This window comes from Xenia sp. Carnegie-2017, unplaced genomic scaffold (assembly GCF_021976095.1).
Source record: "Xenia sp. Carnegie-2017 unplaced genomic scaffold, XeniaSp_v1 HiC_scaffold_1, whole genome shotgun sequence".
NCBI classification, from domain to species: domain Eukaryota; kingdom Metazoa; phylum Cnidaria; class Anthozoa; order Malacalcyonacea; family Xeniidae; genus Xenia; species Xenia sp. Carnegie-2017.
Window position 1 is genome coordinate 10,175,701 of NW_025813402.1, and position 24,939 is coordinate 10,200,639.

General features: G+C 35.6%; 3 protein-coding genes and 3 long non-coding RNA genes across 8 annotated transcripts; 4 read left to right on the plus strand and 2 right to left on the minus strand.

Annotated features, from left to right (window-relative positions):
- LOC124439185 lies at positions 1–2,123 on the plus strand. Its single transcript, XR_006946299.1, has 4 exons — positions 1–89; positions 1,377–1,465; positions 1,539–1,755; positions 1,830–2,123. It is a non-coding gene; the product is annotated as an uncharacterized LOC124439185 (long non-coding RNA).
- Positions 2,124–2,619: 496 nt separating this feature from the next.
- On the plus strand, positions 2,620–11,593 carry LOC124438672. Of its 3 annotated transcripts, none has more exons than XM_046988875.1 (7): positions 2,620–2,953; positions 3,251–3,303; positions 3,754–4,801; positions 5,121–5,212; positions 6,017–6,190; positions 7,075–7,113; positions 10,951–11,593. In XM_046988875.1, the coding sequence occupies exons 1-4, from the start codon at positions 2,706–2,708 to the stop codon at positions 5,167–5,169; spliced, it is 1,398 nt and encodes a 465-aa protein (XP_046844831.1). In that variant the 5' UTR covers positions 2,620–2,705; the 3' UTR covers positions 5,170–5,212; positions 6,017–6,190; positions 7,075–7,113; positions 10,951–11,593. The 3 variants fall into 3 exon arrangements, with proteins under 3 accessions (XP_046844831.1, XP_046844825.1, XP_046844837.1); XM_046988869.1 differs by lacking the exon at positions 10,951–11,593 and adding an exon at positions 7,186–7,280; XM_046988881.1 differs by lacking the exon at positions 10,951–11,593 and adding an exon at positions 7,186–7,280 and having other exon boundaries at positions 3,754–4,691.
- Positions 11,594–19,715: 8,122 nt separating this feature from the next.
- Positions 19,716–20,425, plus strand: LOC124439819. Its single transcript, XR_006946481.1, has 3 exons — positions 19,716–19,850; positions 19,919–20,066; positions 20,137–20,425. It is a non-coding gene; the product is annotated as an uncharacterized LOC124439819 (long non-coding RNA).
- Positions 20,426–21,273: 848 nt separating this feature from the next.
- Positions 21,274–22,152, plus strand: LOC124435317. The gene is made up of 2 exons (XM_046985256.1): positions 21,274–21,736; positions 21,820–22,152. Exons 1-2 carry the CDS (start codon positions 21,409–21,411, stop codon positions 22,014–22,016), a joined length of 525 nt encoding a protein of 174 aa, XP_046841212.1. The 5' UTR covers positions 21,274–21,408; the 3' UTR covers positions 22,017–22,152.
- LOC124435328 lies at positions 21,731–22,423 on the minus strand. Its single transcript, XR_006945001.1, has 2 exons — positions 22,338–22,423; positions 21,731–22,094 (listed from the first exon to the last, which is right to left on the minus strand). It is a non-coding gene; the product is annotated as an uncharacterized LOC124435328 (long non-coding RNA).
- A 37-nt stretch (positions 22,424–22,460) lies between these two features.
- LOC124438863 lies at positions 22,461–24,162 on the minus strand. The gene is made up of 6 exons (XM_046989077.1): positions 23,961–24,162; positions 23,744–23,832; positions 23,586–23,642; positions 23,318–23,451; positions 22,955–23,232; positions 22,461–22,881 (listed from the first exon to the last, which is right to left on the minus strand). The coding sequence occupies exons 1-6, from the start codon at positions 24,160–24,162 to the stop codon at positions 22,502–22,504; spliced, it is 1,140 nt and encodes a 379-aa protein (XP_046845033.1). The 3' UTR covers positions 22,461–22,501.
- Between the last annotated feature and the right edge of the window lie 777 nt (positions 24,163–24,939).

Genomic DNA, 24,939 nt, shown 5'->3' on the forward strand with positions numbered 1-24,939 from the left:
AAACAAATAATGTATTCAACGTACGTTTTATCAATATCAAGAATTGATTGATGATTGGCATCATGATATGGAATGAATTGATGAAAAAGGTAGCCTTCTCCGTCTCTTTTCTCAACTACATATTTATTATTTATTAATTTATACGATAACAATCATTTCATTCAATGTTTTACTACCAATTGATTTTGAAAGTTCATGGTTGTTTGTGTCAACAGACAAGTGATGGTTTGAAAAAGCAAAATTCAGATTTGTAGAGATCTTTCAATAAATTTTTTTTGCCTCAAAATATTTTTATGACCATACCATGGTCTCCTCAAACAATGGTGATCTGTGTTTTCTTTGATGAAGTTTTGAATAATTTTTGAGGTAGAGTGAGAAACTTCTAGACAGTAGGAGTTTTTTAGAAGCCTTCACAACATCTCCAAAGAGCATTTTCTTGTTAGGAATATTTAAAGGGCTTATGAAACCAAATTTTACCATATATGTAGTTGTATGATTGCATTGTAAAGACCGTTTAAAATGTGTTAATGACTTTTCTACTTGAATTTTTTTATTTTACTTCTTAATGGAGATATTTAAAATTATTGATTATGCAAAAACATCACTGTGACATCACAAGACATATTAGGGTTTGTAAAATAATAATTTTTTTTGACAATGTGTTTCGAAATATTTAACTTTGACATCTATGCACAATCTATAATGAATATCAGTAACTCATTTATTTATTAAAATTTTGTTGAGATGAATTAAATTTTTTTTGCAATGCTAAAAATATTGGTCTTTGAAATGTTTTTATGCATTATGATGTCACTGTCACTTGTTGTCACTTGTGTTTTTCCATAGTGAATGAAGTGAAATATCTCTAGAAAGAATTAAATTAGAAAAATTCCACTGAAGTAGTCATTAAGTCATTTTGAATGGTCTTTGCATTGCAATCATAAAACTGCATGATAAAATTTGGTTTAATGAGCACTTTTAATTATAACATGTGAAGATTATTATTCCACCTATGTACCCTTTGATTGCATGCATTAAAAGAACAACTTGATCTAGAGAATTTATATGTGAGAATCAGAGAATGTATTGGAAGGGATTACGGTTGATTGAAAACATTTTGTTGGTTATTTTAATAGTGGTAACATATCCAATGATGAAAGTTTTTCTTCGGTATGTGTACAGAGTAGCTTTTTCTTTTGATTTTTGGATGAAAAGTAAAAGGAAAGGAAATATTCAGCTGTAGATTTTGAGATATGTGTGCGTTGGTGCAAAAAATGCTGTAAGACATTCTATCACTGGATGCACTTTTTTAAGCATTTGTAGACTACCTTTTGCAATAAGTATGAAATCGTCTGGAATATTTTCTTTAATTTTAGGATCCTATCATTGTTGCAACTCTGTTTGAGTACTTACGTTTGAGGAATGGATATCATTATTTTCAAGTTCAAGAGACAGATGTACTAAGGTAAGAGCTGACCTTATACAGTTCTCTGTGTTATAAATACTAGTGGCTCACGTGTTGTGCTTTCTCTTCATAGATATGGCAGCTCAATGCCGGAACATGCATACACTCTGTTTATGTTGGTGATCCATTAAAATCTTTGGCAGTAGATTTGTTTAACAGGCACCCTGATTTCATCCCTTTTGTTAGCTGTGGGAACTGAGGAATATTTGCTGTATTCCAGATTTTACACTGATGGGACTGTAGGCTAATTGCCAAGAAATGTATCACTCAAACTCTATCACTACCACTAGGTTTTTATTTACCAATTTTGCTCTATAATTTAGTGAGTATACATCTGTATGATTAAGAATTTGATTTGTTTCAGTGGACGTTGGTTAAGAGAACTGAGTTTGATGGCTATGAAAGAAGTGATGCTGGTTTGTGAGAATTACAATTTTAACCCCCTAATATTCTTTTATCATGTGGCTATTAGTATGACACAGCTGTGAGACTATGGGATCTTTTCTTGGGAAGAAGGTGGAATATATTTTCCTTTGATTTTCCCTGATTCCTTTGTGACAAAATGTATTGAATAAGAAGAACAAATAAAGCAAAAAGGTGTTTGAGTAATCTTCACAGTAGCTGCATTAAGAAATTGGAAAATCCTTGCTACTCCACAAAGAAGCAGGGGCGGATCTAGAGTATGTCAAATCCGTCGCGCGACTGATGTTTGAAATTCAAAAATTACCTATTCATATTAATTAAAAATTCATTAATTATTCTTACTTTATTATCGCATTCACTTCGTGATAAAAATCCAGCTTTATTTATTATTGAAAACTAATGACAAATCAATGAATATCTCCTTGGTAACCAGAACAGTTGAATTTTAATTGACCTGGAATAACCGACTGATAAGCGGGGTGGCTTGACTGGTTCGACATATAAAGGAGTCTATGAACGCTAGAAACGCTATTTTATTGGTCAATGTCCAGATCAGTGGACAGTCTGGAATAATCTCGACCGATAATAGGGGTGGCCGGACCTATAAGGGAGTCCAATTGCTATCTTACAATTGGCTCATTTGAATTTTTGTTTTATTGTGATTGGTTTGACCGATTTCGACTGATAGCCTTCTGAGCTAATATAGTCAAGCGTGGTGTCTGGAATGCGAGATAGATCATCACCTTGTGATTCACTATAGCGTGGTTTGTAAAATCTGTTTCATTGCATTTATTTTGAAAATCGTTTACAAACTACAATGTTAAATATTAATATGTATGCTGCTGTTCAGACTGCAATTTCGCAAGAGAATGATAAATCTCTGAATGAATTGAAATTGCGTTTGAATGAGGAATATCGTGGGGCGACTAAAATGTCGAGAGAGGAATTCTTATTGCTTTTGAAAGACGAAACATCATTGAGCAGAGAGTTCTCAGCAGAAATTTACATCCCCAAAATCGTGCGTAAGCAACACGAGGACAAAGGAAATGTATGCATGGCTTTAAGGTATCCAAACCATTAATATCAATTTATGCGACTATGAGATGTGGTTTATGTCTATTGACTGTTGTATAAATTTTAATGAAGCAGATTTCATTTTGTGCAGTGTATACTGAAGATCTACGGCTTGGGCTTTTAATTTTATTATAAATATTGGCATAAATTCAGCGACTAGTGAATTTATATTTGAACTTTGAATTATCTTCTACATGTAACTACGTTGCTATGTTAGATATTTCCTGGCCAGTTAGTTAAATTTTTGTTGGAGGACTTATAGGAACACGACTTTTTTATTCAATTTAGATCAGAAGTATCTGGCAACTGTCTCTACAGTTCAGTGTCATTGCTTTTGGCAGGTGATAACAGTTTATTGCATATTTTGAGGCAGTTAACATCACTTGAGCTGTTTTGAATGCTACTTTTACTGCCAACATCCTTTATTTTCCTCAATTGTTGAACAGCATAAAGAATTCAACAACACCTCAAAGAATATTTTACCTTTGACAGTATCTCAAGACTGTCTAGATTCTGGTTTTGTAGGTGTTGATCTTGTCAAAAGGAGGCCTTTTGAATTGTCATGACCAAAAGTGGTCATCGTTTCTATGCATTTTAGCTCTTTCTTCTGTGTTGGAGACAAAATATTTACCTACTACCCAGATTGTGGAGAGAGAAATCAATATTCAACTCTCTTGTTTGTCCAAGAAGAATAGTTAAAGAATCAGCCGATGCAATTCATCTTTTGTTTTGTTATAAAGGGATAGTTAAACCAGATCAATGTTTCCAACCTAATCATTTTGTTCCTCTAGTTTTTTTTCCTAGCAAAACTAAAAGGACAATTTCTGGTCCAACATGCCCAGTGCCTTCAAAAAAAGCAAAAGCTGAAAAAAAGTCTGGGAATATCAGTAAGTTTTTTTCAAAAATGGAAAAACCAGAAATCATTACAAGTGAGGTTTCTTGTACTAGGGTTACTGAACAAACCATTGAAGATTTACAGGTAAAGCCTAACTTTATTCACAATTTTGATGTAGCTACCTACTACAAAAGAGCTAAAGGTTTGAAAATGTCTGATATTTGTTTGCTTATTAAAAATGTTTTTAAACCTGATGAAAATTACACTTTTCCTCCTTTGAGTGAGAACAATAAAAGGTCTTTTAAATATGAATGGCTCAAAGATTTTACCTGGCTGTGTTATTCACCAAAAGAAGATGGTGCTTATTGCTTATCATGTGTTCTTTTTGGACATCAATTCCCCAGTAAATGCTCGAGAATAAACAATCTATTTCGTTCACCTTTTCGTCATTGGAATGATGCTGTAGGTACATTTAGGCGACATGCTGGAAATTGTAAAGGGGAAAAAATGGGACTACATGCATCTACTTCTCCAATTTTGAATAATATATGCTCTCAAATGTCAGGTGTAGCTCAACCCATTGAAAATATCTTAGATACTAACATAAAACTTGAAATTGAGCAAAATAGGAAAATTCTTAAACAAATTGTTGATACAGTTCTTTTTTGTGGAAGGCTTGGCATTGGATTACGAGGTCATCGTGACGATGCTCAATTTCACCCAGAGGTCGGTTGCTATTCAGTCAATGGCAATGTTGGTAATTTTGTTGAATCTTTAAATTTTAGAGTTAGAGCTGGTGATCAAACTTTGGAAAATCATTTGCTCAAATGTGGCAAGAATAAAAGTTATATTTCCAAGACCAGCCAAAACAAAATCATCAACTGTATTGGTCAGGTAATATCAGAAGATATTATAAACGAGATAAAAAAAAATAGATATTATTCTATCATTGCAGATGAAGCTGCTGATTCTTCTCACAAAGAGCAATTGTCCCTTGTTCTACGGTTTGTTGACTCTTCAATGAATGTTAAAGAAGAGTTCATGTGCTTCCTGCATTGCAAATGGGGTTGAGTGGTCAACAACTTTCAAAGCTTATTTTAGAAACTCTAGAGAAATTTGCCTTACCCATTATGGATTGCAGGGGACAAGGTTATGATGGTGCAGGGGCTGTTTCTGGGCATATAAATGGTTTAGCAGCCCACATTTTAAGAACTAATCCTAAAGCTCTTTACACTCACTGTTACAGTCATCGACTAAATTTGTCTGTCTGTGACACTCTTTCTAACGTTGAAATTAATAACATGTTATCTGTTGTTTCTCAAGCTGCCAATTTTATCAACATATCACAGACACGCAACATACCCTTTGCTGAGCACGTTAAAAAGTCAGATGTTCAGACCAAGAAGGCAAAACTGGTAAGTCTTTGTAAAACCAGATGGGTTGAGCGAGTTGACAGTCTTGACACGTTTCAACAGTTGTTTATCCCTTTAATCGACACTCTTCAGGACATGATAAACAATGTAAGTGGCGAGGTGAAGCCTTCCCTTGCTGCTGATGCTTCCCAGTTACTTTCATTAGTTACTCAATTTCATTTTATTGTTGCGCTAGTTATTACAAGAAATATTCTTGATGCTACTCTTCCAGTCACGCAATTGTTGCAGGGAAAAACTATTGATGTTATGGATGGTTTTCATTTGATAACCACTTTGAAGAATGATGTAGCCAACATGAGGAAAAGCATTAATTTTTATCATAACACTTGGTATGAAGAGGCTTTAAAACTTGCTGAAGAGGTCAACGTTCAAGAAACAAAAAGCGAATTGCTGGAAGACAAACTATGCGATCTAATCCCCCCAGTCAATCATTCAAAGAACATTATAAACTAACCATCACTATTCCTTTATTAGACCATCTTCAAACATCTTTGAGTTCTAGGTTTAACTTGGATAGTGTTAATGTGTACCGAGGATTATCTATCGTTCCCGTCAAAATGATGACTCTGTCGGACAAAGGAATTGATTGGAAAGAACAGTTTAAAAGTGTTGCAAAATTCTATCATGATGACTTGCCCAACCCCCTTGGTTTAGATGCTGAATTAAGGCAATGGCGTTTATACTGGGAAACGCACAATGGGCCTTTGCCAGAAAACATCGTCAAAACACTGAAGCATGTAACATTTCCAGGATTTGAAAATATTAAAGTTATTCTTCGCATTTTAGGTACACTACCAATCACCTCATGTGAATGTGAGAGATCAATTTCAGCACTGAGGAATCTAAAAACCTACCAAAGGAGCACTATGGTAGAGGAACGTTTAAATGGCCTGGCTTTAATGCGAATTCACCCAGAAATTATTCCTGACGTAGAAAGAGTGATCAATAAGTTTGCTGAAGGTAATACACGTTTGAAATTTGCTTAATGTGTTATGGCTACGTTACTGTAGAAATATTACTGACTTTGCAACTGGCTGCTTAATGCGCCGTTGCTGCAGAAATGTCTTACAGCACAACTGGCTGCTTAATGCGCCGTTGCTGCAGAAATGTCTTACAGCACAACTGGCTGCTTAATGCGCCGTTGCTGCAGAAATGTCTTACAGCACAACTGGCTGCTTAATGCGCCGTTGCTGCAGAAATGTAAGACAGTGCAACTGGCTGCTTAATGCGCCGTTGCTGCAAAAATGTAAGACAGCACAACTGGCTGCTTAATGCGCCGTCGCTGCAGAAATGTCTTACAGCACAACTGGCTGCTTAATGCGCCGTTGCTGCAGAAATGTAAGACAGTGCAACTGGCTGCTTAATGCGCCGTTGCTGCTAAATCAAAGACTGTCCATGTCCGGAATCACATTGTTGCTTTGCACTATGTGTTTCCTAGGCATGCTGAAGATTGGGCGAAACGGTCTTAGCGTGTTTGTCCTCAATATTTTGTAAGAAAAAATAAAAAACTGCAAATTCATTCAATTTGAAATTTTGTTGTAAAGCTATTCCAAAACGCTGGTAATCGCATTTCTGGGACCCTAGGCTTCAACATTTTCCAAGGGGGGGGGTGCCCTCGGACCCCTTACGGGCAAACGCCTCCGGCGTTCGCCGGTTTAGGACTGACGTTTGGAAAATCCTAGATCCGCCCCTGCAAAGAAGGTATTTCATTGACTCTGATATGTGGATATTTTTAGTGCAACATACAGAAATGTCGTTGTATATTATCCTATATGTGTGTCATTATTATTTATATGTTTGTGTACCTTTGTGAATATCCATTATTATCAATGCAATTCTTACAGATTAGTTCGTGGGACAAGAGAACAGATGGATGCGTCAAAGTAAGTGATGCTTTTCAATGTCTAGAAATTGCACATCTTTTTTATAGCTTTTTTCCTGTATATTTCTACTAGGCTGTGAATGCAGTTCAAATTCATCTAAGCAGGGGCGGATCTAGGATTTTTCAAACATCAGTCATAAAACGTCGGAGGCGCTCCGCACCTGGGGGGTCTGAGGCATTCTCCCCTGAGAAATTTTGAATTTCAGAGCCTTGAAAATGCCATTTTCAGCGTTTTAGAGCAATACAAAATGTATTTTGTGGGCATCGTTTTTGCGTAAAAACAACTCATTTTCCTTACGTTTTTTTCAAGAAAAAAAAAATGAGGTGAACCATGCTTGAATGTTTTGCCAATTAATTAGGCTCATTATCATGCCAAATATATGGCTCATTAGCATGTCTAGGAACATAAAATTTATTTTACAACAATGCTATTCAAAAACAGATATAGTCTTTAAAAATTTCTACAAAGTTGTCAGGCATAGACCCCCCTAGAGACCCCCATTCAAACCTCTATGTAATGAGTTAAGTTAGAAATTTGGTACTACAAGTGACAGTTCATAGATATAGAAATTCACCTTTTGAGAAAACTCAAAATTTTTTTCTGCCAAAGATTAAGCAAAAATTATCAGAGTGAAAATTTGTAGTTAAGGACAGCTTAATGCCATAAATGTTTATTAGGCATTTCACTAGACTATTATCTTCTGCAAAGTGTGCTATATAGCAATCACTAGTAGCATTGTATTTGCAAATACAAACAGAATGTAACCAACATGTCTTTAATTATATAATTACATGAATGTTAAAATTGGTTCATGTGTCATGCTTACTGGTTATGATAAATATCTTTTCATATATTATCAAAGCTCGTTTAAATGTAAATCTGAAATAATTTAGTTTAGAAATTATAATGATCATCAGAAAAATTACCTAGTGATCATGAAAAATACTTTGCTGTTTTGCCAAATTTCAAGGTTTATCTGCATACATAGGAAGACATTTTTACTTTATAGAAAATGCTTTTCATACATCAATAGCCCTTTGGAATTTATGGCAAACAATCTGGTATGAGCCGTAGATTAACACACCTTTACATCTCTACATGAGGTGTTCAGTTAGAAAAGGGGACAATAGGGAGCTTTGGCAAAGACTACGAGTACGACTACGAGTACGATTTACGTCATTTTGGCGCAAAAACATTGTTGCGACGACAAAACACGTAGCCGTCATCAATCTGAGTACGATATTTTTAAAAATTCGTAGTCGCGACTACGATGTCTTTTAAGGAAAGAAAGTAGGTATATTTCTTCATTCTGTAAGAAATTAGTTTACAGTACTATTTTCGAGCATCCAGGCTTTAATTTAGAACCTTTTTTGAGCGCTTGATGTACATTAAAAAGGAAAATATGACCTGCAAAACTTTCATATATTTCGTACGCAAAGTGAAAGGTAAACAAACAATAAAATGGTACAAATGTATCGTACATAAAACTTAAAATAGTGAAGATTTTTCAGTCTAAAGAGTCCTATATTCTCGCAAAATCAGTATTACCGATTCGTTGATATCATTATTGACAAATAGCGCCTTAGCTGCTTCGCAAACGTCGGTATTCTTCACAATAAAAAGGCTCGTTCTGTTGTTTACAACTAAAACAAAATTTTGACGAAGCGACAACGACAACAAACTTCCTCGTGCCATTCTCTTACACGGTCAAACTTCGTACTCGTCGTAGTCTTACCCTTGCTAAAACTCTCTAATATGTGACATGGGACAACATTTCGTGTATGTGAAATACTCAGATATAATACCATTCCAGTCAAATTGTCAAAATAAAAAGCTTCATGGATCAGAAGATTCAAAATCACAGGTTATAGTAAACAGCTTCTCATGTAATCAATGTTAGTTTTCTCAAATCTTAAACAATATGTAGTATAACTGTCCAATGATTGAATGATCAATGATCATAAACTGAAAAGCCCCAAACATTTGTTTATGATAAAGTAAATAATATTATGGCGCCTTATGGCTACAGATTTTTTGTCCATTGAAATATATTTGCAGGAATGTAGGATTTCACTTCCATATAACGGCCACGATTCCCCAAGCAGTAAAGAAATCATAGCTAAAGTCCGTCTGCAACAACATTTTTAGAAGCATCAATCTGCTTACCATAAGCCATATTGACATAAATCGTATCACACACTCGCATGAATTGACTTTGATATATTACATTCATGCAAACACTTCACTTGTCCTTTACTTACGATTTTGGATGCAAATTTCTGCTGATAAAACTCAAAACAATGTTTGCTTTCTTTGAACATCAATGACTGAAATGTCGCTCGCGAGATCGTCTTTGCCAAGCATTTACAATTTATCCATAAAATTTTCACCCTCTTGAAAAAAATTCACAGTTTCGACAGCAGCATTCATGTGAATATATGAATTTGTAAAAGATTTCCATAAATTCCATTCGATTGTAGTTTAGTTTCTATCATGCTTATAAAAATTACTATGAAACGATCAAGCATTCAATTCAGACAGTGAGCTTGACTATGTTAGTTCAGTTGGCTATCAGTCGGCATCCGTCAAACCAATCACAAGAAGACAAAAATTCAAATGAACCAATTGTAAGATAGCACTTGGACTCCCTTATACGTCCGGCCACCCCTCTTATCGGTCGAGACCATTCCAGACTGTCCACTGATCTGGCCATTGACCAATAAAATAAGCGTTTTTGGCGTTCATAGACTCCTTTATCAGTCGAACCAGTCAAGCCACCCCGCTTATCAGTCGGTTATTCCAGGTCAATTAAAATTCAACTGATCTGGTTACCAACGACATATTCATTGGATTAGTCATTGGATAAAGTAAGAAGAATTAATGAATTTTCAATTAATATGAATAGGTAATTTTTGAATTTCAAACATCAGTCGCGCGACGTATTTGACATACTCCAGATCCGCCCTTGCATCAAAGTCCCATCATTTCAGACTGTTTTTTTGCTTTGGATAGCAGGATAATTATCCTCAACTTTTACTCAAAGTACAACTTTATCATATGGTTAGCACTATACATTTGCAAACATCTCAAGATTTAACAAAATGCGACACAATTTGTTTGCACTTCATTTACCGGAAGTAATTTCAACTCTTTTGGGTAAAATGACCATGACGAACAACAAAGAATACTCGCAAATTATTCAATCTGGAACGAAAGTCCTGAAATCAAGATCTCCTTGAAATTGCCTTTCCGACATCTCTAACTTCCAAAAGCAAAAAGAAATAACTTTTCTGAAGTGCTTGACGTGTTTAGAATTTTCACTTAGAGGTGGTCATGAGAGGAAAAAATTTGCATAAGATCATGTCGGGACTGACGGACATTCCTTAGTTATTATGATTGACATTTACTTGGAGGGTTTCGAAAGTGGGTTGTTTTATGATAGTGATGTACCATTGCGATAGTTAGTATCCTTACTGCGATTAGAGTGATAGCAAGCGTCTGCACACGGTGACTGTATTCAATACGGCAACTTGGTGTTGCATGAGTACAATATATTTAGTTATTACATTTCTTTATTCGATTACTTGAATAAACATATATCGGTGAGTTATCGAGGACTACGGTCTAAAAGCGGAGGAGAATTCTCGACAATCAATATTACTGAGAATATTCCCTTGCACCATCTCTGGTAAAGTGTTGACTTAGCAAAAGATTGAATTTTATAAAGGAAATCTATAAAGGAAAAATCATATGACTGATATGAGACTGAAAAGAACACTTAACTCACTGTTGTCATTTACTATTTGAAAGCGATTGATATTATTTTGTTTTATCTAGGTTCCTCTAAACCAAAACAAGTTTTCAGCCATGTTTTTCCATCTTGTATACTTTTTAGTCGAGTCTTTCCAGCATTTGTTGATTCTTGTACATTTTCATGATTTTAAATGACAAAATAACATTTTCTCCCAGTTTCGTCATGTTTGGATGCAATGCTGTGTCTTTTGGCCACATTAACGTACATTGACAAATTGTTATTTTGTCATTTAAGTGCTAGGCGATGTAGTGGACTTTCTTAAAACAGTTAATGAATATCTCGTGTCATTCACAATTAATGAAGTTTTAGTGATGTCCTGTTGTGTTACAACCAGTTACGTCATATTGCATAATTAGACGCCGCAAACTTTCCAAAGTCCTTATGTTTCCGGGCAGTTTTTGTACGTAATACTTAAGCAGTACTTTCTATCAAGGAAGATATCTTTGCCCGGTTGAAGTAAAGTATCATCAAATTTATTATTTTATTCGAATTCTCATTATGCCATATGACGTTACTGGTTGTACTAAACGGGGACATTTTAAACAAAACAAAAACATTAGTATCTTGAAAATAAAAAGTGATATTCATAAACTGTTTTATAAAGGCTACAGTCATTTTAAACGTTCTGTTTGATAAGACTATGATATTAAATGTAAAATTTTCTCTGTATAAGCTCTGGAAGGGTCTGTTCATATGAGCCGGCTGCCCGCTTTACCAGGCTAGTCCGACAGTAGCGAGATCTTATGGAAAAATTTTAAATTTTGATTCATGTGAGATGTGGGCTGGCTCATTTTGACTGGATCTCGCTTTGGCGAGGCGGGATCTCGGCAGAAGGGTTCATGTGAATGCATCAGGCGGGCTAGCACAGCATGCTGGGGCTAAATATCGTAATAGTGCGCATGCTCATGAAAGACTGTTCGATGCAAAATGGTGGGCAAGCAAAAAAAATGTCGGTGTACCATAGAGTAATGTATAACCTTATAGAGTAGTTGGTATCGGAGAAGAAATCTTAGCATCACCCATAACTATGAGGGTATCGCATGTTTTGATTTTCGAAATCTTTACCAGAGAGAAAAAGAAAAATACCTCCGTGCACTAGATTTATTTCCGTTTCACCGAAAGAGTAGCCGAAATGCCGGAAGTGAAGCACAAACTTTTGTGCTTTTGTACTGTCGAGATAAAAGCCTCTCAACATAAAATCAATGATCTTTTATCCGGAGGTCACATACACAGTAGGTCGCCTAAGTATTCTCAACGACGCCAGTTTGGGTTTGTGTAAATGGAATTCTAAATTTGCCCTCAGGAAGAAGCACTGCAAAGTATTTTGTGCTGTACAGCATCTAAACTAACTAAACTAAATCAATGTTTCTCGGATTGAAGTGGGACAAGTTGAAAGACAACTTGGTTGTTTTCCACTTGCATGATTTCCAGGTTCACGAGATCAAATATTTCCCAGCAGTGCATGCACACGGACCCCGCATGACCTGGCCAGCAGTCGGATCAACCGGGATATGGGATATAATAATAGCTTGTTCTTCTTTCACTTACGTTATACACTATTGATTAAATATTCTAATGTATTAAAAGGCTGTAAATAGAAACGATCTACATTGGTGCACAACAAACTGAAAAGTGTGGTTGAAAAGGAAAAACGTAAATAGATGCAGGAAAAACTGACCTAAGTTACATTATCAAGCTGAAGTTAAACAAATTCAACACAATAAACTCAAAGATTGGTGGAAGTGAATGAAACGCAAGACTGATCTATTTGCAAACTTGGATCATTCCACGCATCCTCGCTCACTCATCAATTTTATTAGCGAATGCCTTCTTGAACACATGCCTGATTATCTGATTATGAGTCGCTAAAGCATATAATTGTGCGAATCGTTTCATAAAATTTCAGACGATTGGGACCATTTGATATCTCTGTCTTCAGTGATAATGAAACTGTTTGCTCAGTTTCGCTGTTTTTCGAAGAAGTATTCACACGTTTAAATAGTTTTAAACCGTGGAAAGAGCTTTTAATAAGCAAAATTGCTTCTATGAAAATTTTCAACCTCCTAGCATAGCCTATAGCAAAAACCATAAAATTTTTATCGTTTAAAGAGAATCAAGTGCATGCACTCTGGAAGTTGGTGAATATAATTTCCCAATACCTTAGGATAAACAAGCTTATAGGATCTAAGAAAGGTCTATTTCCAACACTCTATATTTAGTAAAATTGTCGAAGATGCCATAATCAAAACAATGATCAGTAAGGTGCGAAACAAAAATTATAACTTCAAAAGAAATCAGCAGGGCAGAGCTGAATATATAAATGTTCCCACCTCCCGCACTTAACATTTTAGTTTTTGCCCTGAATGATATACAACCGGCATTAAAAGAATTACTTGCATCGTAACAAATTTGATTTTATTTCTTGTTCTAATACTCCTATATATAGATCTTTTTCTCATGTCCATCGTTGGTTGCAAACAATTTTTATCTTATTGATTCTAGTATCCTTTATTAAAACTCAAAGAAGTTGGTATATTTAACCTACCAAAAGGATTCTTTTTTAAGAGGAAGAGGGCAGAGATTTAAACTTGATCCCAGTCAATGACTATGTGAACTGGAGATAGTAAATGCTGATGTACCACAGGGGATGGAACTTTGTCCCTGGTCCATGCATGGCTTTTCTTCTTGATGATCAACAAACTTGTAATTTTAACCGATCTATTTGTTGAAGATATGATTAAATTCATGGAGCACACTGGTGTCTCAGAATATATTGTTCATCATATTCGGTTGAGAGTTCCCCACAAAAAGTAAAAGCTCGCGTGTTGATTAGACTCGTGAAAATAGTTTTTAGCACATTACTCTAAAATGTAAAGAGATTGTCGTGTAATTTAAAGGGAACCAGCTTTTATCCCATCATCATTAATGGATCAAGAATAGAGCATGAAGAGAAAATATAACGATCTTTTCAACAAGCTTGTGTTCATATATGGGTGTAAATGTTGCTCGGCACTGGTCCTTTGAAACATAGTCCCTGCTTTCTTTCTGTTGTTTGATAGTAAGTCCGATAGAAAGTCACACAATCCATTTTTAGCATCTTGCACACAAGAAAAACCTTTATGTTTGACAGTAGCTTCTGTAGAAAAAACGGAAATTCGCACGACTACCGTGAAATATTTGTTACAGATGGGACGTATATTTATCAGCATTCGTAACAAATCAAATCCCACTCTGATCAGCTTGATGATGTATGTGTGGCAGATTACCATTTTTGCGCCCACTATTTGATATTTATACAACATTTTTACGCATTCCTAAAAATGCGTCATCAAAATGGGATTGGCACAATATAATAAATTAAATTTAGAGGTGCATGTTTAAAAGACGACTGTAAATTTGCTAAGTAGGAAATAGATGAAGTCAAGGACTCAATGAAGCTCGCAATAAAGTCTTTCGTGGGTAGCAGAAACTAAAAAAATCGACGAATGAGTAACGACAGAATGCCGTCGTCTAATGTTGAACCCGACTTGGACAAGAAAATACCTGCAATTAAAATTACACATGTTTATGACGAACGAAGAATTTTCTTATCGAAGTCAAGCGTAACTCTCTCAAGAGATATTATGGACAAGTCCGCTGGAAAAGCAATACACCAACTTCCGCAAACGGCTGATAACAAACCAACAGCCAAAATAGGAGCGTGCTTGCAGTGCAACACAACAGGCAATCGAAGGGTCAATTGTGCTGATATTTGCTCATCTCTAACGTTACCACTTGAGTTAGAGTTAAACGTTCTTGGTATCGTTGATCAAGGTATGATTGATCGTGGGATGTCGCAAAAACAGGCGCAAGCGAAACAGTGCACCCGATATTTTTGTCGAGGAACTTAGAAATGAAGTGCAAAAATTGCGACCGCGATCGCTTACCACTATAAGATATCCGCCGCTTCCATCGACAACACTTTGTTCTACAGAGCTTTAGACAAACGAGCAATACGTTTTTAATAAAATGTGTGCGTCTAAGTGTGTTCATTGCATTTTCCAAATGTAAATTGTAATATAGTAATACCAACGCCACAGCTCAACACGACATATACTGAACACAATTGATGTGGATTCTATCAAAAATTTATGAAATTGAATTGTTAGTATGACCATCACCATGATTTAGATTCCTGTCTACAAAATAGGATTTTATACTTTCTCGCACTGTTAGCTGGAAGCAGAACTTGTTGCAGATAACGACGCTTCATTCGTTTGGATTATTCGCATATCTTATTAATGATTTTAAAAGCAATGAAATGGCTGTACTATTGTAAGCTATTGCGCTGTCAAAGTCCCATTATAAAACATGTGCAACCTAACCCCATTAATTATAAATACATATGTTATGTGCGCGACATGACAGCAGCGACTTGCTATTTCACCAAGAGCACAAATTTGATAACATAATAGACGACACCATCAAATATTATTACATAACGAAATTTTATCATGTAATTTTTTGATTGTACTGCACGGAGTGCTTTTGAAATTATTTTATAACTTCAAGAATAGATTTGTGTAGTTTTATTTCTTTGTAAAGAATTTGAACTTCATTAATTATGCAAATAAATCACTGTGACACACGTTGCATTATAACAGTATTAATATTTTGCATTCTGAATACATTTTATTCGCAAATACAAGAATTAAAATTTAACAAATGCATAAATAGATACATATGTGTATGAAATTTAAAAGCCAATAAGATAGATATTTGACGAGACAATGTCGACAAAAACTGTTAATTTTAAATTCTAAAATTAATCATGTCTTGTAATGTCACAGTGATGTTATTTGCATAATGAAAGAAGTAAAAAATGAAAGAAGTAAAACACGATGCCATCTTTTTTTTTTTCTTACTTTTAACGTCATTCGACTTGTCACATTCTGACATGCTATACTTTTGCATGAGGGCTGTGGCTTAAGAAAAAATGTGAAAAACTTGACACTTGCTACATCTTCCATTACAGCATATTTTTCCTTAAATTTCAATATTACACAAATTTAGAATTCTTCATACCCTTAAGTAGTTGTTCCGAGTTTATTAATCTTGATTATGTCTGTACCAATCAATCTACATTATCGGCCACAGATATTTTCTTGTGCTTTTGTTCTTTGTTTTTTCTTTTCTTTTGCTTGTGTTTTTTTGTTCTTTGAAACTGTGTGAGAATACTCCTTGAGGTCGAAACTACCAATTAGACGATGCCATATTCTTTCGAAAATAGGCTGTGGGTTCCTGAATTGCATAATTTTCATCAAAATCATGAATAATTTGTGTGGAAAATTATTTTCGTTCATTGTTTTTCCTATAGTAAACACAAAATACTCCAATGATAGGAAAAGAAATAGGCTGTCTTCGCTACTGATTATAGGATTGTTAATTTTGCGGATAGGAATTCTAGGCTTAGAAAAATAAACATACTCCCTTTCAAAGCTTGCCCAATCGTTAATGAGATCGACAAAAGTTTTTTTCATTCAATTTCGACTTTAATAACTTTTGGTTTCCGCTCTATGAAGTACAAGGTATTTCAACTGTATTTCAACGACTGTATTTCAACCACAACAAAACATACACTGGCTCACACGCAGATGTTCATTTTGAAATTTGCTCATTATCTTGTATACTTATGCAAATGCAAGTGCTATTGTTCAGTGACTTTGCGGATTTACTACCTGGGAAAATAAAATGTTAAGCAATTATTAGTTAGTGTTTTGATGGCTTCATCTAACCATGGGCTTGACCAATTGGTATCCCCATCTCTTGAATTTCTTATTGTTTCCATATGAAATTCGCTTTTGAGCAATTTTTTTGATGCCTTTATTCTTATTTGAAGCATTTTTATCCTTTTTATCCAGTTGCCTTTCTTGCACGACCTGTCCGTATATTTACCTAGGGTTGACGTCCAGTGGCGTCCTGGGAATATCTTCTCTGTGCAGGGGCGGTTGGTAACCACTGTAAACGCGCCAAGTCCTTTAAAACGAGGGCCAAAGCCTGAGCCGAGCACCGAAAGTGCAAGTCGTGTTTCGAGGTCCAGGGCATTGGTGTCAATCCTGGGATAATTGGGGGGGGAACCATATTGATATATTCTGTTATGCCAGGCTGATTTCTTTTTAAATTTTAAATTGTTTTGAAGAGAAATTTGCCAGGAATTGCAGGATATATGAATATGCCCCCCCCCCCAATCAACATAGGATAGACGCCAATGTTCCAGGAGCATGCTCCATGGGAAAATTTTGAATTAAGAAACTCTAACATGTCATTTCCTGGACATTGAGGAGTAAAATCATAGCAACCGTATAATTTCAAAAACGCTTCTCCAACATGCAAATTCAAATTTTGACGCCCCTTTTTCATTTCAGCGCCACTAAAAATCAACACCTGGGGGGACTGCGGCCCCCTGCTCCCCCTACCAGCACGCCACTGCTGATATCTTTTAGGCTTTCGAACAACTGTAAAATTTGTTTCAGAAAATATTTTTTGCAGACGTGCGCTAGGAAATGACGTTCACCAAAAATCATTGAAAATTAAGACAAATCTTGAAAAGTAGCTAAATCGTTTTTTTAAAATTTCTCAGACCTTCTTTACTAAATTTTTCTTTCGTATAATATATTTAAATGTTTTACATCGTCAAAGTGCATATTTATCGGAAATAAAGCTAAAATAACGATTTTCATTAAAACGAGGCTTAAAACAAAATAACACAATGCTACTGACGGAGTTATAGGGACTGATGAAGTTTTCGTAGGCTCCCTGGTGGTACAAAAGCTACCCCTCCCCCAAATGACGTCCTTTATACACAACAATTCTAAAAATAATTCATAGTCTTTTTGCTGTTGAAAGAAAAAAATATGTGCAAACTACTCAACTTAGCTGCAGCAATGCTCTCTTTAGCTTTGCTTTAGGGACATGATGATTATGGAAAAAAGAAACAACATCCTTACACTCGAGGGTAAACTGGAGCAGGTCTTCGAGTGGGTAACCAGCTGGATACTCTGAAGGACCACCATCAGGGACATCCTTCTTTTTGACTGCAAAGATGTCTTTTACTAGAAGGTGTAGCCAATGGAACACACCGCCATGGAAAAAGAGGGTAGGGTATTGCTTTTCCAGTTTACTCCATGCCTTTTTGTCGGCTGCTGTATTATCTGTAACTGCACCAACTACATTGTCTCCGAGACTATCTATTACCCGACCTAGGTCTGTGAAAAGCCATTCAGTTGTGTGGCTTTGCCCTTCTATATGTACTGCTTCCAAGAAATAATGATTTTTTTGACACACGACAAAGTCTCTATTTTATTAGCTGTATTTCTCTTGTGTGATACAAATGTATTTTGATTTTGAATTGCATATTTGCGCAGGATTAAGTCGCCTATCAAAACGTAACACATAGTTCAGCCGTAGAGTGAAGTAGAAGGAAACGCTTCATAATGTTTATTTTAGAAATCTTGAATCAATGCAAAAACCCCCGTCAAGAAGCATGCGACAGAATTTCACGAATTTCGCACGTGATCTACATGTTAATTTTTTGAGTTGTGTTTTGAATTTAGATCCTAAATGTTCTATGGGAGGTTTTTCCCTACACGGATAAAAGCTATCTTTTCATTTTTTCAATTGGTACTAAAATACAATGTATTTCGTTTCAATAGTGCAATCAAGATACTTAAGAAGTCTATGAAGCGGGATGTTAGTCATTGAATGGCGATGTTAACAAAATGTCCGTATACAAAATTGAAGATTCTTAAGAAGTAGAAAATATGGCTGAAAGCGGGTTAAGGATGAAGGTATGCGAAATATATTCTATCGTATGCCAGCAAAAACAATGTCAAATTCTTGAAATAACGAATAATTAGAGTGAGTTGAGAGTGGTTTTTCATCCTATATGATTTTTTCTATGAAAATATAAAATTCAATCTCTGCCGAGAATATTTGTTAATTTATGCAAAATTGGCATTAGACCATTGCTGGTGTATGGTAATTTTCTCAATAAATATTAAATTTATGTAAATTTTTCCTCCCGTGACCACCCCTTAAAGTGCTTATCTCACAATTTTTTTTCGAATTTTCTGATTGAGGTAAAAAAATCATTGTAAAAATTTTTTTTACAATTTTCTGATTGATGGCTTCGTTTATGAGATAAATGGGTTTCTTTTCTCAAAATGGGCAGTAATGGAGAAAAATTGCTGCGCTTTCAATTTGCTTGATGAGAGCCTGAAACGAGAAGTATGTGACGTAACATAAGGACAGGAAGTTTTGTGAAGTGTGATTTTTGTTATAATTTCTACTAAATCTACTATGGCTCTGCAACAAAATGCCTGATAGATGTGCAGTTTTCGGCTGTTCAAACCGAGCAAATTCTGCGGAAGGAATTTCTCTTCACCGTATACCATTTTACGGTGATGAGCGTCCTGAAGCGAAGCGAAGACGTAAAATCTGGGTGAATTTTATTGCAAGAAAACGCGCTCCGACTAAGTATTTGGCTGTTTGTTTGTTTTACTTATGATGGTGATGGCAAAGTAATTTGGGCAAAGTTCAAATCTTTCCTGAGTCACATAGTAGACAAGCACACCAAATTGGTTAATCCACTGTTTTCAAGTTGTTTTCATGGCCCTGATATTAAACCAAGGGAATATTTGTTAGGTTTGTGAAGGCATTATTTAAAGATAACTTCCTAACAGTTTATCATCATTCTTTGTTGTAATGTTTAAGGTTCAGTTGCTCATGAAAAGCTTAGTGCTAACTTGTTAAACTCACAGCTGATGAGGTCAATTCACCAGGCTTCACCAGTTGCTCAAATAAGTTGTTTGGAAGGATTCCATTTTGTCCTGAATCATTTTGCTCCTAAAATGATTCATTATTCCTAGGTTGGAATGTATTGCAGGTGGGCGAAAATTTCCAATATGACAATGTTAGTTGTTTTGCAACTTCCACAAGTCTTTATTGTTTTAGACACATTTTGACATCCATCCACTTCAACAACAACTTAAGGCGTGATGTAAAGATGAAAAATGATGGCAGTTCCCAAATAAATTTGGTGTATCCAAAGTTTAAAATGGTGAAGGCACTGTAGGAGATGTCAGAGTTAAGCCCAAATTTGGTAAGTTGCTGCTAAATGTGTTGCTTTGCATCATTTCATAGTATCAAATATGACGATAATTTCTTTTTAGAGAATGTGTATGAATTATTTGAGAGTGTGATGCTATCAATAAAAGACTAAGACGCATTATCAAATTCGCAAAATCTTTTGAAAGTCATGTCCCCGCCACCAATGAATGTCATGCTGCCAAAGCAACCCAGATCTGAGGTGCTACTAAAACAGGTCCGTCGAAAATTCATTGTGGTCAATGATGTCCCCCCTTTTGAATAATAATTCGAAAACAACGCAGCGCATGAAAAAATTGTAATATAAGTTTCAGATTACTTTTGAAGAAGCAATACGAAAGTGCTAGAAAAAAATTGTGAGATGTGCACTTTAAAGTGAACCTTCTAAACACCATAAACATTACAGAATTGTTAATAGTTAGAGCTATGTCGACACTGCCGTTTCAGGGGGGCTCTCCATTTCAGGACTTTCGTCCCCGATTGAGCAAATGGCACGTATGCCATGTGGTTCTTCATGGTCATTTTACCCAAAAACAGTTGAGATAACTTCCGGTAAATGAAATGCATACAAACTCTTATACAGGTCCTAGACTACATGGAAAATACGCTATATTTCGATGGCAACCAGGTCTTTGCTTTACATTACACGAATAACTGTTGCACATTTCAATGACTGACAATTATATTATGCGAAACTTTTCATCGAACATGAAAATGCTAATCGACAGGAAACTTTCTGTCAAAGTTCATCAAAATGAAAATGATCTTCATGGGCATGACATCCCAATGAAATGCCCGTCTAAATCCCAGATGGTTTCGTACTGTGGCCCATAAGGGACACAATACTTCATTCAAAATATTACGTTTTCATTGAACATTTAATATTTCCACGCAAAATACTATGTTTTCCATGGAACATTTATTATTTCCATGCAAAATACTATGTTTTCCATGGAACATTTGTTGCTTCGCCGTACAATGTTGCTTGTTTTCCGTGCAACGTTCAAACTTGCGCATATTAAAATCTAGAAATTGATCAAGAACATTGTGATCGAAACCATCGAATCCATCGAATCGAAGAATCGAACCTAATCGAACCAATATGGCAGCTTGTAAAAATTGCTTAGTGGAGTTTTCTTGTCAAGTTCACATTACGTTTTGTCCTTCATGTGGAATTACACAAACGGGTAAGATATTTCTTAAATACTAAATTCTGTTTATTATTCACATGTAGCCTTAAAGCGAAATAATTTTGTTAACCAACAGAGAATGAACGAGAAATTATTGAAAATTATATTCATGCTGGATATAAATACGGCCTCATTGTTTGTTTGCTGATGAAGAAACATGGTATTGAAATGACTGTTCGTACTCTCAAAAGACGTTTGAAATCATATCATTTGTCTCGTCGAAATGAAAACATATCTGAGGACAATGTGAGAACCCTTCTCAGGCAAGAAATGCAAGTTGCTGGAGGTTCATTAGCTGGTTATTGGAAGATGTGGCACATTCTTCGAATTAAACATCATCTGCATGTTCCCCGGAAACTTGTTGCGACAATTCTAAGACAACTTGATCCAGAGGCAAGTATTAGAAGAAGAAGGAAAAGGCTTCAAAGGCGTCAGTGTATTTCTCAAGGTCCAAATCAATGCTGGCATATTGATGGTATGTTTTTTCATGTAAAATTTGTTTATATATTTACTTCAGTGACAAAATTTAGCATATGAATTATAATTGACTACCAACAGGATATGATAAATTGAAGCCATTTGGTTTTCCTATCCATGGTGCTGTTGATGGCTTCAGCCGGAATGTTTTATGGTTGGAAGTGGTAAAGTCAAACAATGCTCCTGAATCAGTTGCACAGTTCTACTTGGATGCTGTTAGAAGATACAGAGGTTGTCCACTTCAAATAAGATCAGATTGTGGTACTGAAATGGTGTGATTGCTGCTGCTCAATGCTACTTTCGAGCCAATGATAGTTGGCCAATGGAAGGCGAACAAGCTCATACATTCGGGACATCTACCCATAATCAGAGAATTGAAAACTGGTGGTCACATCTTAAAAAGTCATGTACAAGTTGGTGGACCCAGTTTTTTAAAGACTTTGTTCAGCAAAGGCAGCTGAACTTGTGTGATGACTATGTTAAACAATGTTTATGGTTTGCCTTTAATGGAGTTGTTCAAAGTTCTCTTGATGAAGTGCAATTATATTGGAATATACATCATATAAGACCGTCAAGACATGAAATTGTCTCTGGAGTACCTGATATATTGTTTTCCATCCCAGAGCAATATGGAGGCTTTGATTGTCTAGTCCAAGTCCCTGATGAGAAGCTACAGAAAGTTGAAATGAGAATTGCACAGCAAGAAACTGAAAATGGGAAAATATTCCAAGACTATTTTAATTACTTAGTGGACATTCAACAACTAGAGTTTACAGAAGACTATAATGATGCTGCAAATATTTTTGATAATTTGATGAGTTATGTGTAGGTAATATGCAGTACTTAAGAAGTTTGCAAAAAAGTATTCTTTTGACAACAGAATAATATCATATGTACATTGAAGGACTTTGTTTTCAAGTTCATATAAAACCAAATCCCGAATACTCCAGTAAGGCATTGTATTATCAAAGTGAATTGGAAAGCAGATACTTGGGTCACATGTAGCAGCAGTTGGATGGCATTTACAATTTTCAGGGCAGCCATGCTTAAATTTGACAGTGATGTGCTTTTCTGCTCCCAGTGGTGTTACAGAGTGGCTTCCAGTGATGAATCTATACAGCGTTTTTAATGAAGTGCTAGTGTCTATAAAGGAAAAATGTGTAAGATAGTTAAAAGCCATTAAAGTAGGTACAAATTGCATTTATTTCTCATTCACCTCTTGTGTTCAATTCTTGAATATAGTCACAAAAAAATTTGTGGACATTTATTTCCAATTGCTTTTTGTTGCTTCCTTGAGGGCTAAACTCTACAGTCATATTTTCAAGAAAAATGTCTGCAGTCAAGCAAAAATTAGCAACACCATCCAGTGTAAGCATTGATGCCATTATCTCCCGGTGATGTTGAATTTGCTGCAGAACCCCAAAAAGTGTAAGACCAGTTTTTAATTGGTCCATCATTGCCAGCATATGGCCAATTCCTGCAATTACAATCGACCTACAACAAAAGATATTGATGTGTCAAAAAAGATGAACAATGTAGATTGAACTGTACGTATGAAAACATGACCATGGTTTTATACCGAATAATGTTGTCTCGTAAGGCCAATTTCTCCTTGGAGGGAACACCCCTGTAGCCGATTGATTGCAGAATATTCATCATGTCATCTGAGCAAAGCAATGTCCTCAGCTCCTCATCACTCTCACATTTAACTAACTGAATGCAATTAAGAATGCTATGGTAATAAGTAGAACAAATGAGAGTTAATTTTTTTCTATTCTTTAAGCACAGCTTTGAGATATTTTAAAGTGAAATTTGCTTGCTTTTCTTAATGAGTGCATATTTTTTACCTTATTAATTTCATCTTTGAAATTAGCATCATGAACCAACTCCAACCAGTTGTTGGCCTATTTACCCCTTCAGCCATATAAATAAATACATTCTTTGCCAAGAAGCATGGGGCTGGTCCTCCCTGGGCCAGAGAGGATGATATTAATTCACCAGCAACCATGAAGTCTTCATTTGCTAGTGCTCGTGTACTAAACAGTGGATAACCATTTGCATCAAACAAAGTTGACTTAATGTGTTGTAGGACATCTGTCAATACAATGAAACAGACTTAGCATTAAACAAGGTATAAAAACAAATATTAAAATTACTACGTATTGGTTTCTTTGCACAGTTGTACAGTATGAATTGAAAAAAATCTTCACTGATTTTCTCACCTGTGAAAAACTCCCTCCTTGGGCCACCACCATCAATAGAAGGTTCACCAGCAAAACAAATTTTAAGATTTCCTCCTTCAGCAAACCATTTTCGTTTCCGTGCATCCACATAATCTGCAAAAGCTAATCGCCTACGAATAGTAACTCTGTTGGTAAACAATCTGTTAACATTGTCCTGAATTAGATGTACCACTTCTTGCATAGTGGCAACAGTTACTACCGTGAAATTGGCACCAAATTGGGGACGACATTCAACACAACATTCATCACAACACTCAACACCACATTCAACTAAAAGAGATCATTCAAAATGATAAATCGAAAAATCGTCTTTAAAGGACATGGGACATATATTTTTTCATGTCGCGATATCATTCATTGCAGTTTAGTATTCCGTAAAACATTATTTTTCCGGTTTGAAAATATATATTTAAAGCGCAATTTAGAATGAAAGTTTGCTTATTTCAAGGGCTGTTCCGCCATCTTGAAATGAGCAGCCAAAATAATTATATTTCATATGTGACGTCACAACAGGGAGACTTTGTCGCTGATGAATATTGTTTATATTGCAAATTGACAAGCATTCTCATTTATTACGCAAAGTTTGGGACTTTACACTGCTGTTACAGCACTCAAAATGGAAAATATTAACAAAGATGCTATGGTTCAGTCATATATGTTTGAGTCAATGCCAGATGAATTTGTAGAGAGTGAGAATTCTGACTCAGAAAGTTCTTCGTCGAGCGAAGTAGATGATCAGATAGACGAGGAGTTTGAAGCTATGTATAGTTGGCGTAAAACTTCACTCAGTTGCTGTAAATGCGGCCATTGTGAGTTTATGGCAAAAACGATTGAATGCTTTTGCTTTCATGAAAAAGCGGTTGAATATGACGAATATGATGGCAAACTTAAATCGGCACAGGATGCAGGCTTGTCTTGCGTGACTGAACTTGCTTTCTTCAATCAAAACATATCGGCA

What these genes read in the sequence shown, in the direction of transcription:
- LOC124438863 (XM_046989077.1), bottom strand. Translation starts at nt 24,162, where the DNA reads ATGCAAGAAGTGGTACATCTAATTCAGGACAATGTTAACAGATTGTTT. An exon ending in TCAAAGATGAAATTAATAAG is followed by an intron (nt 23,452 to 23,585) that starts GTAAAAAATATG and finishes AATTGCATTCAG; the next exon opens with TTAGTTAAATGTGAGAGTGA. An exon ending in TTACGAGACAACATTATTCG is followed by an intron (nt 23,233 to 23,317) that starts GTATAAAACCAT and finishes CTTTTGTTGTAG; the next exon opens with GTCGATTGTAATTGCAGGAA.
- LOC124435317 (XM_046985256.1), top strand. Translation starts at nt 21,409, where the DNA reads ATGAAGAAACATGGTATTGAAATGACTGTTCGTACTCTCAAAAGACGT. An exon ending in TCAATGCTGGCATATTGATG is followed by an intron (nt 21,737 to 21,819) that starts GTATGTTTTTTC and finishes GACTACCAACAG; the next exon opens with GATATGATAAATTGAAGCCA.
- LOC124438672 (XM_046988875.1), top strand. Translation starts at nt 2,706, where the DNA reads ATGTTAAATATTAATATGTATGCTGCTGTTCAGACTGCAATTTCGCAA. An exon ending in AATGTATGCATGGCTTTAAG is followed by an intron (nt 2,954 to 3,250) that starts GTATCCAAACCA and finishes TATTCAATTTAG; the next exon opens with ATCAGAAGTATCTGGCAACT. An exon ending in CAATTGTCCCTTGTTCTACG is followed by an intron (nt 4,802 to 5,120) that starts GTTTGTTGACTC and finishes TTGTTTCTCAAG; the next exon opens with CTGCCAATTTTATCAACATA.